Source organism: Microplitis mediator, chromosome 7 (assembly GCF_029852145.1).
Source record: "Microplitis mediator isolate UGA2020A chromosome 7, iyMicMedi2.1, whole genome shotgun sequence".
In the NCBI taxonomy this organism is placed as follows: domain Eukaryota; kingdom Metazoa; phylum Arthropoda; class Insecta; order Hymenoptera; family Braconidae; genus Microplitis; species Microplitis mediator.
The window spans coordinates 18,904,662-18,921,105 of record NC_079975.1 but is presented as its reverse complement, the minus strand read 5'-3'; the positions used below and the strand labels follow the sequence as shown (position 1 = coordinate 18,921,105).

Below are 16,444 nucleotides of genomic sequence, written 5' to 3'. Positions count from 1 at the left end.
ACTAAATAAAATATTGGAAAATATTTACGAATACTTTTTTTATGCTACTTAATGATAACAAATTAGTAAAATTAAATTAAATTAATTTATTATTTATTTTTATTTGTTTATTTATTAATTTTTATGCCAAGGCACACAACAAATGGCAATTTTATACATTAGTTTAGTTTTTTACAAGAGTAATTTTATTTGCTAAAGTCACAATTTGTTAAGTAATGATAATAAACGATTTAACTCTTACTATATACAATCCAATTTCTAAGCTGAATTATGATTGCTATTTTACAAATGTTGTTACTTTTTTTCTTCTTTTATTTAAAGTCTAAACTTAATAAGTAGTAAAACATTTTATTTTTAATAACCTCAAGACTACTTGATAGTAATATCTCAACAGGTAGATCTTTCCAGAGACGAATTATTGAGACGACAAATGAAGGCTCATAAAACACTGTAGGGTAAGAGCACCAGTACCCAGGCCCTGACCAGTAGCCAGCCGGTCATATACTTTAACATTGGCTCAAAATATATATAGATATAATTTAACATGAGGTGGCTGGCTACTGGTTTGGGGCTGGGTACTAGTGCTCTTACCCTAGCAAAGTTTGAAATTTTAAACAATATATTATTATTTCTTACTGCCAATCTCTCTAATCGCCTGACATCTACCTCCTCGATAAAATTATATTACGTTGGAATCGAGAATTAAATTTTATTTTTTTTCTGCGGTTAATTTATTTATAGTTTGCAGGTATAAGTGAAGCTCCAGTTTTACTTCTATTATTAATAATTATCAATTTTATTGAGTACAACAGAATAATTCTTTTGAAATTCAAAAATAAAATTTTGTGTATTAATTTAAGTGGAGATGAATTATTTATTTTTAGAGCTTCTTTAAAATTTTAAATTATGTTCAATTAGGTTATCGCTGTCCAATTCCAAAACTTAGTAAATGTCAAATGTTTAAGAGTTAATTTTTGTTTTGTATGTATGGTAATTCGACCAATGGATGACTCACAATAATTGTATGAAAAATATTTTGATAAATTTTAATAAAAATATTTTATAAGTTCTTTTCACAAGTACTAAATTTCTCATGTTAATTTCCGAGTAGTTCTGAGAAAAAAGATTTTCAGAGTTAATAGAAATTTTTTTTTTATTTACTTCTATTTCTTATAATTTTTTTTTTTTAATTCATATCAATTTCTATGGATAATTATGTTATAAGATTGCAATATTTATCAATATTTTATTGAATTATTTCTTTAGAAAACCACGAGAAAAAAATGAATTATCTATTTATTAGTCGCCACCCTACTCTATAAAATTTTTTATCCATTATCTCATATTTGTTTTTATTAACGTCTTTTATAGAATAATCAATTTTCTATTTTAACTGAAGATGTTTTTTTCTTTTATTAGATAAAATTAAAACAAAGTAAGAATTAGCTGTTACTAGATTTTGAAATTGCACAGCCAAATTTGAATCACACGATATATTTTTTTGGTACCGGTAGTTGTTTAAATTTTTATAATTATGATGCTGGAAATAACAATCATTGAAAAAATTTCTAAAAATGCATGTGAAGAATTTGGAAAAATCTAAGTGTATATATTTTTTGAAAATTTTTCTGATAACAATTAACATGGTAATTAAAAACAATAAAATTGTCAGATGTCAGCTACTTTCTACATCATTTTATACTTACGCTGTAATTTAAATTTCTCGTTCGTTTCTTAGTATTTTTTTTAAATAAAATTTTATGGTAACATTTTTGATCCCATTCCCCTGGAGATAATTTTTGTTTTATTTTTCGATTCAAAGGTAACTGAAAATTTTTTGTTATTTATCGTTTAACAGTCTCACCAGATGTTCCTTTATCGTGGACAGAGGAAATAAAACTAAATACCCTAACAATTCTTTTTATGATAATAAACAAATATGAGGTTCTTCATGATCTTATAAAAAAATTGTCTTACCTCGAGAAAAATTACAAAATAAAATTTCTTTGACATTAAGGGGAATACCCACTGTGATGGATAAAAAATTTTTTTTTTTTTTTAATTTAAAGTTTATGCCTTCGAAAATATGTGTATAAAATTTTAAGTCAAAATTCCGAAAATTAAATAAGAGTGAATGTAGCAGACATCAGACAAATTTAAAATTATTAATGGAGTAAATTATTAACAAAATAAAATTTTGAAAAAATGTGCATTTAAAAAACTTTCAAATTAATAAGTGCGTTTTTTATAAATATTATTTTTTAAATTATTTACTCTATTCATTTATAATTTCAAATTTATCTGATGTCTGCTACATTCACACTTGTAAAATTAATTAAGTTACAAGTTACAGTTATGTTATTTTAGTGAGAGTACCGACACTATCTTACTAAGCTACTCGCGACACTAGCGCATAGAAAGGGTTAATAAAAAAATTCAAACAGTCAAATACACGATTGGAGGTAAAGACGAAGAACCATCATATGGTTTAAGACTCGATAGTTCTGTGTAAATACAAATATTTTAGAAGATATATAATTTTACAGTAAGAAAAATGGAGTAAAAACTTTAAACGCATTTTTCTCAAAACGACTTTTTTCAAAATCATTGCATCGAAAACTCGAACAATTATCAACCGATTTTCAATGATCCTGAAGGGTAATCTGAAAAAATAGACCGGAAAAAATAGACCCGGAAAAAAACGATCCAGTAAAAATTGACTTCGGAAAAAAATATTTTCAGAAGAAGATGATTTATCTTTTTTTTTTTTGATTAATCTTCCAATTTATAGAAAATGTGTGAAGTTGACCCAAAATGTTAAATTGATCCAAATGTGTCCAGTTTAAATCCGCAGAAACTGGGTTTCTTTCACAATAGTATATTGTACAACAAGTGCGATAAGTTGTCGATTGCGAAGTTAAACGCACGAGTGAAGCGAGTAATCGATAACGTTGCACATACTATTTTGTATTACAAATGTGGCGATATATGTGGGCACAAAATCGGGGTCCAGGGGCTAAGCCCCCCCAGTCCCTAAAAACAAGTGAAAAGTTAAAAAAAAAAGAAACAAATATATATCTGTTCTCCTGAAGTTATCCGAAGTCTAATAATTTTTGGATATTTTTTTAGACAGTAAATTATAAAAAAAAAAAATGTTTAAAAAAATTACACCTACAGTTTTTTAGATTTTCTATAGGTGCATATTTTATCTTATTTCATTTTTTTATGCAATGCTCTGCATTTAATATTTTTCAATAAAAGTTTATAAAAACTATATTGAATATATACTTGATGATTTAATTGCCCCGGTCAAAAAAAATCCCGAAAATCACTTATTTTTTCGGCCGTCTCAGTGACTATCGCCTTTAAGTCACTTATAACTTAACATTCTTTTGTTTACAAAAAAAAATTTAATCATTTAAAAGTGATAAGTAAATAGTCTAATAAAAACTCATAATATAAACTTGTTATTCATTCAAATAATATTTCATATTCGATTTTAAAAATACATGTGATCTAAAATAAATTTATTGAATTTGAAAAAATTCAAAAAATTCACATTGTAATTTTTTATATAAATTCTTCAAGTGATATTTTAATCATATTTTTTTGACTATTTAAAATTTTCTAAACTTTTATACTGGATCTAAAGTTATAAAAAAAATGATTGAATGATTAATTATTTATTTTTTATTTGTTATCTATAATTATAAATTTAATTTAAATATTTTAATAAACAAAATTAAAGATTATATTTTTACAAAATCAAATTATTTATTAATATGTTTTAAATTAATATACATACGTATATACACAATTTAAAAATATTATACATATTAAATTGTGTATACATAACAACTAATATAACGCAAGTTAAAATATTATACAATGAAATATACAAATTTATTATTTTTGTTATTTTTTTTTTTTTTTTTTTTTTTATATTAATGTCTATATATAAAGATTAAATATTATTATTTTTTTTTACATAAATTTATTAATTTTAAATATACAATACAAAAGAAAGGAAGTTAAATATATCGTTTATCATTCAAGTAAAAATTTATCATCGTTCGCATCATTAATTAATTACTATTTTGATTTATTGAATATGCATTTGTGAATACTATTTATTTAAATGAATTTTTTTTAAATTTATTGTTCATAATTTTTTAATTTATATTTATAATAACGCACAATATAATATTTATAAAGATTTTATTGAATGATCATTTTTTGTGTACTAATTATTCCTTTCTTAATTAACTTAATAATTTATGTATCAAGGCATTTATTCAAATAGCCATGATTATTATTTTTTTCTCTGTCTTTTAACGTATTAAATTTTATCAAAAAAGAACTACACAAATAAACTGTATAATCCCGTGTAAAAAAAATTCGTTACAAAAATGTTCCAAAAACGTTCTTGCCAGGGATCTTTCAAAGTTGAAACAATTCTGAACTTTGATTTGAACATTTTTGGAATTGTAAAATAATTACAAGTGTGAAAAATTTTCAAGTAGGATCAACTTTTCGTGCGGGTTTTTCTTTTTGAAATTTTTTAAGCAAAGTTGATTTGAGTTGACAATTTCGTGAATTCATAATAAGTTTGAAATTAGTTCCAATCAGTCATTTTTTGTACTATTTTCGACAAGATGAAAAGTTAAAAAAAAAACTTTCCCAAAAAGTTCCAATAAACGTTAACAAATGTTCATAAATACTGTCAAAGTATTTTTATTTTTTTTTTTGCTTCATACCTGAATAATTCTGGTAAGAGTCGAAAATGTTCATAATTCTTAATTAATTCCTTTTTTTTTTTTTTTCTAATATTCTTCAAACCCAAAAAATTGTCGAACCAAATCATTTTTGCGCAGGAAAAGGCTGTACCAGTTGCAAATTGTTTACTTTCTAATTTTTTCAAAATTCCAAAAATGTTCAAAAGTTCAGAATCGTCTCAATTTTGAGAGTTTACTGTCACGAACGTTTTTGGAATGAATTTTTTTTACACAGGATAAAAAAAAATCATTACTATTATTCCGACGAAGAGAAACGAGCTGCTTGGACGGTTCGACTAGTTTTTTTTTTCTGTGGAACTGACCGATAATTCGTTTCGTAGATCATTTTCCTCCATCGTTTAATATATATTTATAATACATAAATATTTTTTTCCTTTATTATATAATACCCGACGATAATATATGTCTACACGCGTAATTACAACGCAAATTAATTTATATTTTAAAATTTAACTATGAAAAAAATTAATATTTATGCATTTTTTAAATTTTAAACATTTAAATATTTAATAAGGCTTCTTCGATGTGTTATTTTTTTTCACATACGAAAAAAAAAAAATTGATAATTTTAATTATTATAAATATTTTGTTAATAATTAATTCGTTGAGTTTTATAAATAAACTTGGCCAGTACTGCGTGCAATATTTAACACGCACAATAATCTCTTATTTTTAATTAATAAAATATAAATATCAAATAATTAAATTTAAAATATATATTCTAGTGTCATGTACTTAGTTTTTTTTTAGCATAATTTATAACGAGCATTTACGTCATATATTAAAACGAATAGTACTCGGTATGTATATATATATAACCCTGAAGCAAAATAAATCAGTTATTAACTGAAATTGCTTGTAAACCTCATTATTTTATTTTTATTATATGAGCTTGACTGTTTTGCTCTACTTACATTATATTATAATGATAATAATTATTATTATTACATGAGGATGCAAGCCTAATTATTTAATATAACGAAACAATCGATATTATATTTTCATATGGCGAAACAAATACTTGATTTCTTAATTAACTAAACATATATCTGCTTTAATAAATAAACTATCACATAAACTTACGTTTACACGACGTAAAATCCCACATCATTTTTTTTAAATCTAGACAACTATTACTGTACGTTTTTTTTTCTTCCGATAAAAAATAATATTCATACACAAGCGAAGATATACAGAAGACATTTCAGACTTTTACAAAATAAATATTTATATATATTTATGTGTATATATATAATATATGTATATATACTAAGCAACACTATTTGCGAAAAAAAATAAACGCATATTATAGACAACAAACAAATTCCAAACAATTGTTATATACATCTAAGAAAGTTTGATTAGAAAAATTATTATTATTTTTTTTTATGATTGTAATCATAAATCACCTGATCTTGGATATTCGTGTGACCGTAAATTGTACTTTACTATACATTATTTAATGTTTATACTCTTGGAGTATCATAATTTTATAATTTGTTTTAACTCTTGGAGTGAAGATTTGTTTTTTGCGCTTTCTTCTTTCGCGCAGCTAACATATCATAAAATGGATTATGTGATATACTTTGTCTTACACATTTTATCCATTCGTCTTTTTCTTCATCTGTTGCAGCAGACATTCTATACACAGTATGCTTACCTAAATAATTATAAAAAATTTTAATTAACCAGCAGTAGAAACTAAATAACTATATTGGTATTTACACTGTCAAATTTTTTTAGACTTTTACGGATAATTGTCATGGAAATTTAATAAAATTTATTAATTCTATAAAAATATCAATTTGGTCATGTAATTAAAATAAATTAAAGCATAATATTTAATGAAAATACAATGTGACTATTAAATAGTATATTTCGAGATAAGGGAGAGACGAGGGCTGACCTGACCTGAAGTCTAAAATCGTGTTTTATCCCGTGCCACGCACTATATTTTTTAATTTATCTGCATTGATACTGGGAATTTTAATGTCTGGAGTCAGTCAATACAGGCTAATTTCTGACCAATAGCGCGGCAAAAAATAATGCTGTATTTTAAATATGCAAATTTATAGTATAGTGTGTGACAAGGGATGAAACAAAATGATTTCAGACCAGAGTGAAGTTGGCTGACATCACCCGCTGTCTGAAATCTTAATTGATCCTGAGTAAGACTCCATATTTTTCATGATTACCTGCATTGAAACTTATGAAAGTTGAATTGTCAGCAGCCAGTCAGAAACAAGTTAATTTAAGACTAATGGTGTGATCAACTGTTACCGTAAGCGTAAATTGTCATTTGCAATTATTAATTAACAGAAACTATAAATACTAACTATTATTCACACTGATTTTTATAAAACTTAATCACAGTCAGAACTGTCATTTACGTAAATAAAAGTAATGGTCTGAAATCACTATTAAATGACAAGTATCAGAGTTTGAATTGCGAATGCTTTCAGTTAGTGGACAGAAACATTATTTGTTTTTTCTCACCTCCGGGCGGAAAGCGTCAACTTTCGTCCCGCTGTGCAAAACGAAGTTGCCGCGTTCCGCCTCCGTCGAGGAGAAAAATAGTATACACTCCTCGGGAAGTAAATAAGAAAGCCTCAGATCACATGTTTGCTAACCTCGGCTTCGCCTCGGCCAACAATTACATGTGATCTGAGACATTTCTTATTTTACTTCCCTAGGTGTGTAATATACTATTTCCCCAGGGACGAAACAAGTTTGTTTCTGCCTGCTGACTGAAGGCATTAACAATTTACGCATTTGATAATATTCATTCGTGGCATTGGACTGAAATTAGCTTCTTTCGACTGACTGTAGAGACACTGAAACTTCAAGTTTCGATACTGGTATCATGAAAAGTAATTTAACAAAAAAAAACCAAAGGCTTCTTATTAATTTAATAATTTTTTTTATTGCAGCTCATCTTATTTTAAAAATTTTCCAACATACAACATTCAGTTTTCCTTATTAAGAAAAATGATTCAACCCATGCTAAGTGTATATCTATATATGAGTCGATTCAAATTATTTTAAATCATTTCAAATTGTTTCGAGTCATTTCAAATAATTTTATTTAATCAGGACTGGGTGATTACTAGAACTAAATAAATATTTAGGGGTTTACAATAAACAAATTCGATTCTGACAAAAAATAAATCAAGTCATAAAATAATTTAGCAGGCAGAAACCGACAGTCTGAAATCGGCTTGAAACTAGTAGTCTCAATTCAAGTAATATTAGAAAAAATTACAGCATAATCTTTCATGAAGACGCAATGTGACTATTTAAAAATACATGTGCTATGTAATTAATCAAGATATTGAGTTGAATTTTAATTCAAAAAATAAAAAAAAATACTATTAACTTTTCTTTTTAAATCTTAATTAGCTTTCGATAATTGTGAGTTTATTGAAGTCTTGTTATGAAATTTCTCGTATTTGAAAATTAATTATCCGTGAAAAAAAAAGAATTTTCAATTAAAATTCAGGTTTTTCAAGTAACTATCAACTTTAAAATTAATTGACTTATGGACAATAAAAAACCAATACTTTAAGTGAAGTAGAATAAAATCTATTGTGATTTTAATTTCTATGACATTTATGACTTGAAAGTTTCGAGTATTGTAAAAATAAAGTACAAATAAGTTAATTCATACTTTATATTTTTGACATGATTTGAACTTGTTGATAACTTCAAGTAATTTCCTTGAAATTTCTGGGAAAAGTTTAACAAAGTAAAAAAAGAAGCCAATAAATACCTTCTACAACTTTTCCTTCGCTGTCCGTTTTACACGCTTTAATAAACTCGGACCCTGCAGCATAAAGTTCAAAGCAATGAGGTTTATGTCTATCTTGAACTTCTCTAACTTGAATATTTTCCAATGGAATAATCCCACGCGGTTCTTTATCAGTAGTATACTCAAAGTAATAAAGACAATTGTCGTTGAGAATGAACCATCTTCTTTTCCAACTCTTGTAGCGTCCGCCTGCAACAATTTTATCGTATTAAATAAAAACTATAAATTAAGAACACGCTTATTGGGGCAGACTATTTACCTGCTGTCTCCATCAAGCCAGCAGAGGGACAGGGTAAAAATCGATAGTTTTATTATTTACATATTTTCTTTATATTATTTAATGCCCGATAAGTTTACGAGGGCAAATAAAAAAAAACTTATTTAAAGATTCTATAAATACTTGCCATCGTAAATTTAGAATGTTTAGACTACTGTCTCCCCTTTTTTTAAATTTTTATTTTGTTAAAATATCTAGACATTTATATTAATTTCTTTCTGTTTTTTGTCTTAGAGACATAAGTCTTTATATTTTATTTAAATTCTCAACGTTACCTTGTTTCCAAAGCCAGCCTTCTTTATCAGGATTGAAAAACGTGTGCATTAAATCATTTCCATCGTCTTCGGGTATTTTAAATGGCTCCGTTTTTATACTTTCGTACAAACTCTAAAAAAATTATAATCCATTTTATTTATATATATATTTTTTTATTTATGTCTAGCATCAAGAATTTCGCGTTAATCCTTAAGATTAGTCTCAACACATCGTTATGGTTTATTTTTATTCCCAAGTAATAAAACATAAAAATTCATAACTTTTCTTTTGTAAATTAATTTAAAATAAACAAAAAAACTTCACTTAAGGAGGACCACTAGTGTGATCGCCTGAAAAAACGATGATTTTTGGGAATTTTTTTAAAGAAAACTACTGCATGGAATGTTTTAATGTTTTAAGGATATATTTGTGGATATGTAATGAATGCGAGATAAAATTTTTGGACCAAAAAATTCAAAATTTAGCGAGTTGTTCACAATCTCCCAACGCTAAAAAAAAGTCCCCCCACTGCAGTGATAGCGACCACAGTCCATGAAATCAAAAAAATCAAAAAATTTATTAAACTAGAAGATATTTCCCGTACCATGATCCTCGGGCTAAGAAAAAAATTGAAATTTAACAAAATGGCGGAGTTTAAAAAAAAAAAATTCAAATTTTGCGCGAAAATTTGATGATTTTTGGCCTGCCAAAATTAGATTTTTGATTCGATCGAAAAACTGTTATTTTTGAAGGTATAGACTATCAAAATATGCAAAAGAAAAAAAAAATGAATTGATTTTTAAAAATTTCACACTAGTGGTCCCCCTTGACATTTGATTTAAAAATAAAATAAATATTTAAATAAATACGTACAACAAGTAATTCACGTGGTAAATCTCCCCCATTGTTTATTCCCCGATTCATCGTAATAAATTGTTCGACACTGGGTTTGTCTTTGACACTTGGATTATGCAAAGAAGTATTGAGCATAATAATAGCGAAACTCAATACATAACATGTATCAGTATTTGTAAAAATATTTGGATTAAGTTGACAGTATCTCTGAGCAAAACACTCCATCATACGATCTATTTTTTGTGCTTCACCGGGTAATCTGAATGACCACAAAAATTGTCGGAGTGCTTGGACAAGTATGAGATCCGTAAAATCGTGTAGTTCAACAAATGCACGTAATACACGTTCATTAAAATCATGTCTTTCTCCCAAATAATCTCCGATAGCTGTTTTATTTAATCCCTCGCCTTTATAAAGAAATTGGGCGACGTCTTCAGGCGTAGGTGCTAATAAATTATGCTCAATCAGGTACTCGATACCCTTCTTTGGGTCCATATTAAACTTTTTACGTCCAATTGATGTCTGTTTTGTTTTATTTGACGGCTTATTTGATTCTTCAACAGTGAATCCACCTCCTTCCATAGCTTCCATCTCGGCGACAACTTCTCCAAGTTCATCTTTCAATTGCTGTAATTATTAATATCTGTTAATATTATAATTATATAATTATATTAATAAATATTTATAATAAAATATTAATTACTAAACTAATTACGTGATATCATTATTAATAGAGAGTAATGATTTAAACAAAAATACGATAATTAACTACAAAATGTCCTTTTGTCTCATCAAACAAATAAATGTCTGACAGCAATAATCAGTAAAACGATACTAAAGCGATGAGTAAACGTTTCTCTATCAATTAGCTACGGAAGTGGTGTTATCTTTACTCATATCACGTTTTACTATCGCGTATGAGACAAATTGAGGATTTATGTTTTTTATTTTTTATTTCATTTTTCACTTAATTAATTTTTAATTACAATCTCATGCAGTTAATTTTAATAATTTTTATCAAAAGTATTTTTAAATTAAATAAAAAAAAAATAATATATTAATACCTGAATTTCAAGTAGTAGTTCAGTCTTTTTTCGACGAATGTCAATGAGAATTTTTTGTTGCTCTGGTGTTAATTCTGTGTTATGACAAAGAACAAATGAATAAAAAATTTATAAATATTAATAAAGTTATCCATGAATTACTAAAAAAAAAAAAAGAAGAATTAATAGAGATGAGTAAGAATTATGAGTATACACAAACAAGTACATTACGATTTATTATTAAGATTTGAAATATTATTGACAGGTAAACTGATGATGAACATCTGCTAACACTTGAAGTTTATATAAAACAATTTAAAATTTATTATATTATTTATAGTCGTAAATGCACTGTCGTAGTACCGTAAGATTTTTCCATTGTTATATTACAGGAAGTTATGTAATTGCCCGACAAATATGGTAAACCCGTTTATTCTTTTAACTATTTAAAAAAAACTTGTATTTAAATTTACCAGTTTAAAAAAATAAAATTACACATTCCGTCTACTGTAACAGTTCAAGAATTAAAGCGGCGAGTTTAAATGTTTTCTATATGAATTAAAAATATATAAATTACAGTATAACTAATATAAAAAACAAAGCTAATCGATAATTAAAACAACAATAAATATTTATAAAAATCGATTGCTCATCATCATCATCATAATGACAATTAACACATTATCTATTTAAATTATACTCCTAATATGAATCAACTGTATATGTAATGATTATTTGTGTTATGACACATCATACAAGCTGAAATAAATAACAAGGAAATAATTATTTTTTTAATCGCAATAAATTTTGGTGAAACGCCAACTAGCATAGAGTATATTTGTTTACGGTATGACGTGAAGAAAAAAAAATAAAAAGTAAAACTAAAAGACTACTGGGTAAATGTAAATGTAAATTAGGAATCATTATGTCAGTACTAGGCAGTTACGGAGTTGAGTGGTATGACTAAATATTGAGGATGTATTGTTGTAAAAAAAATAATTCACCTGTCGTGCTGAATTGATCAACTTGTTGAGACCCAGAATTGACTGCCGAACTGGTCAGAGTATCCAAGTCCTGCCACATCTCTGTTATTTTATATTATTTAACATTACATGCGGACAATACACCACCGAGACACCTCTTTAATCTAGCGTCGCCATTTTCGTTGTGTGTATACACCTCATCAAATATACTACAATTTTGTATTCTGTGTGGTTGTGCTGTGTATAAGACATGTAATAAACCATTTTTTAAATATTACTCTGCCATCTTTCGGCTGATGATGGATATACTTTGATTCTTGATATGTTTTTTTGTGGCTCTGCTGGTAGAACAGATTGACATCTTCAGTAAAAATAACTTCTTTACAAATTTAAAAAAAATTACTTTTTTATATAACATTTTCTGTTAACAATTGTCGGAGTTAGGTATACTTTTATTTTTAAATTTTTAGTCATAGAAATTGTTGCACGAAAATTAAGTTGCCCTGGAATAAGTAAGATAGCGAAAAATTTTTATTCAAATGTTTTTTAAAATTGTCAATTATTTCAATTACAAGATCGATAATTAATTAGCCAATCTCGATTAAAAATACATCAAAAAATTAAGGGATTTTTTTTTTAATACTGGAGGAAAGTTTTTCCTAAGCCAAGAATAATTAATTAGTTTTATGGCTGCAGCGATTTTTCGTTTTTGTAAATTCAATTTAATTCAAATTTAAATTGAAGTATATTGTTTTTTTTAAATAAATTATTTTTAAACGGGTAAATTTATGCGTACGCAAGTTGTTCCTATACGGAGAGGATTTTATTTTTTAAATAAAATATTTTAATATATAAATTATAATTTCTTCCTATAGGAAGAAAAATTAAATTAGACCCCGTGTAAAAATAATCGTTGAAAAAGCTTTGACTATTCTAAACTTTAAAATATGTCACAGCGACGAACTTTTTAACTTCCCGCTATGAAAATTTTCAAAAAGACGGGAAGTTATTGGTTTTGATCCGATTTTCGAAAATCGGGTTTTCATTAGATTTCGCACGGAAAAAAATTAATCGTGAATGCAACATGATGCAGTCTTGGTAAATAAACATGATGAAATCATGTTGCATTCACATGATTTGTCATGTTGCATTCACATGATAATCATGTTGCGGTAACATGAGATAATCATGTGACAGCAACATGATCTTTTCATGTTACCGCAACATGACAAATCATGTAAATGCAACATGATTTTCTCATGTTACCGCAACATGACTATCATGTAGCCGAAACATGACAAATCATGTGAATGCAACATGATTTCATCATGTTTATTTACCAAGACTGCATCATGTTGCATTCACGATTAATTTTTTTCCGTGCGAGGTTTTGAGATCCTAGGAAGCTATTCTGACTATTTCTAGGTGGGCGTCCGGTCGAATGTGTGTGTGTAAACTTTTTTTGTCCGACGATATCTTGGGAACGAATTATCGAGATGAACATTTGCAGCAATCAAATGAGCTTACTGAGACTTAGAATTGATTAGATTTTGGAGTCGATCGATTGAGTTAGTACTATAAATGAACAAATTTAATGATCCAGAAGTTAACAGACACTTAAAAATTTTTTGATTTTTTTTTCACTTAATGAATTACAAAAATAAAAAAAAATTAAAATATGCACATGTAGAAAATTTAAAAGACTATACGGCTGCCCAATTTCAAAACACAGTAAGTGACAAATTTTTCGAAATCGATTTTTTAGTATTTTTAGTTCCAGTGGAGTCTTGTGTACATGATTCGATGCATATTTCAAAAATTTTATTTTTGTCAGTTACTGTGTTTTGAAATTGGGCAGCCGTATAGGTGCAATTATTTCAAATATTTTTTTTTTTATGATTTACTGTTTTAAAAAAAAGTTCAAAAATTATCAGACGTCGGCTAACTTCAGTATCATACGAATTTAGACTCTTTTGTAAACTTTTTACGACTGCCCATTGAAAGTGATAAATTTTTCACTTTGTTTTTTCAGTGCAAAGTACGGCCGGAAAAAGCTGATTTTTAAATTTCTTAACTTTTTTTTAATACCATATTTTAACAGTATTAAGTCTATCATTGTTTTTTCCTTTGAATTTTCAAAAGTTTGAAAATCGTTTAAAAAAAGTTAATTGTTATGTCAAGTTTTAAAGTTCAGAATATAGTCAACACTTTTTCAGCCTTTTATTAACGACTTTGTTTTTACACGACGTTATTTCAGTATTTTAACAAGAATTATACTGATAATGGAAAATTAAATACAAAAAAAAGATCAATGTGAGATATTATTGTAAATAAGCTTAATTAATTTTTCAATAAAACTGAATTCTCACTCATCAAATAAAATCAACGTCTTTTATTCTTCGTAACCGCATTCCCAATTGCAATTGTTGGCACTTAATTTTTATGAACGCTCGTTTATTGTATCATTGATACGACTTTGGAGAAATTTACCAGTTGATATTTTAAATTCTTCTAGATTAGAAGTTTTTAAAAATAAAATGTCTCATCTTCTGTTAAATCTTGAGCTAAAAAGTAATCAGTAAATAGCAAATTTTGATGGTTGATTTGATATCGAGTTTCTAATTCTTTTAAAAATGTGATATGTATATTATTTTGTGACTGTTGCTATTCAGCGTAAATTTAAAAATAAGTAAATAAAAAAAATATGACAGACAACTAATTATATAAAATATTAATTAGATATAGGTTTCAAAAATCAAATCTTTTCATAATTTGTTGGGAATAAATGACATTTTTGAAAATAAAAATAGAAGAAAATAAATGCAATAAAATACAAAATTTTAAATTGAATATTAACAGCAGTTTAAAATTATTAACTATGTAAAATTATACAGTAAATTTTCACGAAATTTGTAAAAATGAAAATTAATTTTAACTATTGAATGATTTTTTGAATTCATAATCGTAAATAAAGTAGTTTTAAGATTAAGTGGTCAGTGAAAATATTTTACAAATAATCATTTTCAACAATAAAATTAAAAATTATTTCAATTCGAATATTAATACATTTTTTAATAAAATTATTGAGAATATGAAATACGCACGCACATAATCATTTTATTAAAATTCCTATTGTAAGATGATTTAAAGAATTATGATAAACTCAAATGGTCAAAATTTAAAATTATATTAAAAAAATAACCAATAATTATTCATCATTGTTGTCTTTTTTTTACAGATTTAACACAAGTAAAAGTAAAAATATTACGAAAATCAATATTTACACTTCCTCCTATCAAGTTATTTAAACTATAACACAATTATTAAGTTAATCTGTTAAAAAGGAAGTGGTTAAAAAAATGTTTTTTTACCGATATATAATACTACAACTAGAATATATTTATAACTCAAAAGCATGCATGTCTGTTTTTGTTATATTCAAACAGGTTTTTATTCAGTACTTGTATACATTTATATATAATATGTAATAAACATTCAGAAGGTCATATTAAAATCTTAAATTTCTTTCTGTGGTATAGTATAATTTTTTTTTTATTTCAATAATTTCAATAATTAATAAGATCTTGCAAACCGGATTATTGTAGATGTATTTTCAATATAAATCTAATTGGTTTATCTCTAGTAATTTTATAGTGAGTTTATTTTAATCGCAAAGAAGTTATTTTTTAATTTTTTTTACAGCTAATTTATTACTAACACAGAAAGTGAACATGAATTAATTAATTTATGAGTATGCGAAAAGAAAATTTTAATTAAAATGAGATTATATTTTTCGCTTTGTTTTTTTACACAACCATCATTTATATCGAAAATCGTCACCCATTGTAATTTACTAACAAACTGATTATAATCACGGAAGAGGTGTCATAATGATAACCGGATATGATATAAATATCAGATGTGAATTATTATTTTTGTACTCCGAACATTAATGTAACTAAAATTATATAAAATAAATGACTTATTTACGATTAAAAAAATGTAAACTTGAGATATTTAAAACAAACTTTATTTTATCTATATCGAATTATGTTTCAATTATGTTAACTATCTGACTAATTCAGTCAATAAAATAGATTATTACGAATTAACCTTCAACCTCTTGGGTACGTATTGTTATAAAGTCGACCTCCTGCTAAAAAAAAAAAATAGATTCTCATAGTTGCATGTATAAAGCCTAGGCAAGACCATATAGCATTTCCTCATTGAATTCATTCATTCTTAAAAAAACTTCTATGAGAATTTATAAGATTTCATTGGATTCTGTGAGATTTTTGAAACAGAGCCGTTATAATTTTTTTATTAATATATAATTATCATGATATATTCAATGATCAGTATTATAACTTCCTAGTTTAAACTATTCTTTTATACATTTCTATTTGAAGATATACAAAATACACTAG

At 26.0% G+C, this 16,444-nt stretch overlaps 1 protein-coding gene across 7 annotated transcripts; it reads right to left on the bottom strand.

Annotated features, from left to right (window-relative positions):
• Positions 1 to 4,967: 4,967 nt before the first annotated feature.
• Positions 4,968 to 12,318, bottom strand: LOC130671221 (cytohesin-1). Of its 7 annotated transcripts, none has more exons than XM_057474981.1 (6): positions 12,039 to 12,318; positions 11,056 to 11,129; positions 10,010 to 10,618; positions 9,157 to 9,268; positions 8,566 to 8,793; positions 4,968 to 6,456 (listed from the first exon to the last, which is right to left on the bottom strand). In XM_057474981.1, exons 1-6 carry the CDS (start codon positions 12,115 to 12,117, stop codon positions 6,299 to 6,301), a joined length of 1,260 nt encoding a protein of 419 aa, XP_057330964.1. In that variant the 5' UTR covers positions 12,118 to 12,318; the 3' UTR covers positions 4,968 to 6,298. The 7 variants fall into 7 exon arrangements, with proteins under 7 accessions (XP_057330964.1, XP_057330966.1, XP_057330965.1 ...); XM_057474983.1 differs by lacking the exon at positions 12,039 to 12,318 and adding an exon at positions 11,508 to 11,770; XM_057474982.1 differs by lacking the exon at positions 12,039 to 12,318 and adding an exon at positions 11,266 to 11,306 and having other exon boundaries at positions 11,056 to 11,195.
• Between the last annotated feature and the right edge of the window lie 4,126 nt (positions 12,319 to 16,444).

Coding starts and splice junctions, on each gene's coding strand:
- LOC130671221 (XM_057474981.1), bottom strand. CDS start 12,117: ATGTGGCAGGACTTGGATACTCTGACCAGTTCGGCAGTCAATTCTGGG. Junction 8,794..9,156: donor AGGCTGGCTTTGGAAACAAG/GTAACGTTGAGA, acceptor AAATTGTTGCAG/GCGGACGCTACAAGAGTTGG. Junction 6,457..8,565: donor CGAAGGAAAAGTTGTAGAAG/GTATTTATTGGC, acceptor ATAATTATTTAG/GTAAGCATACTGTGTATAGA.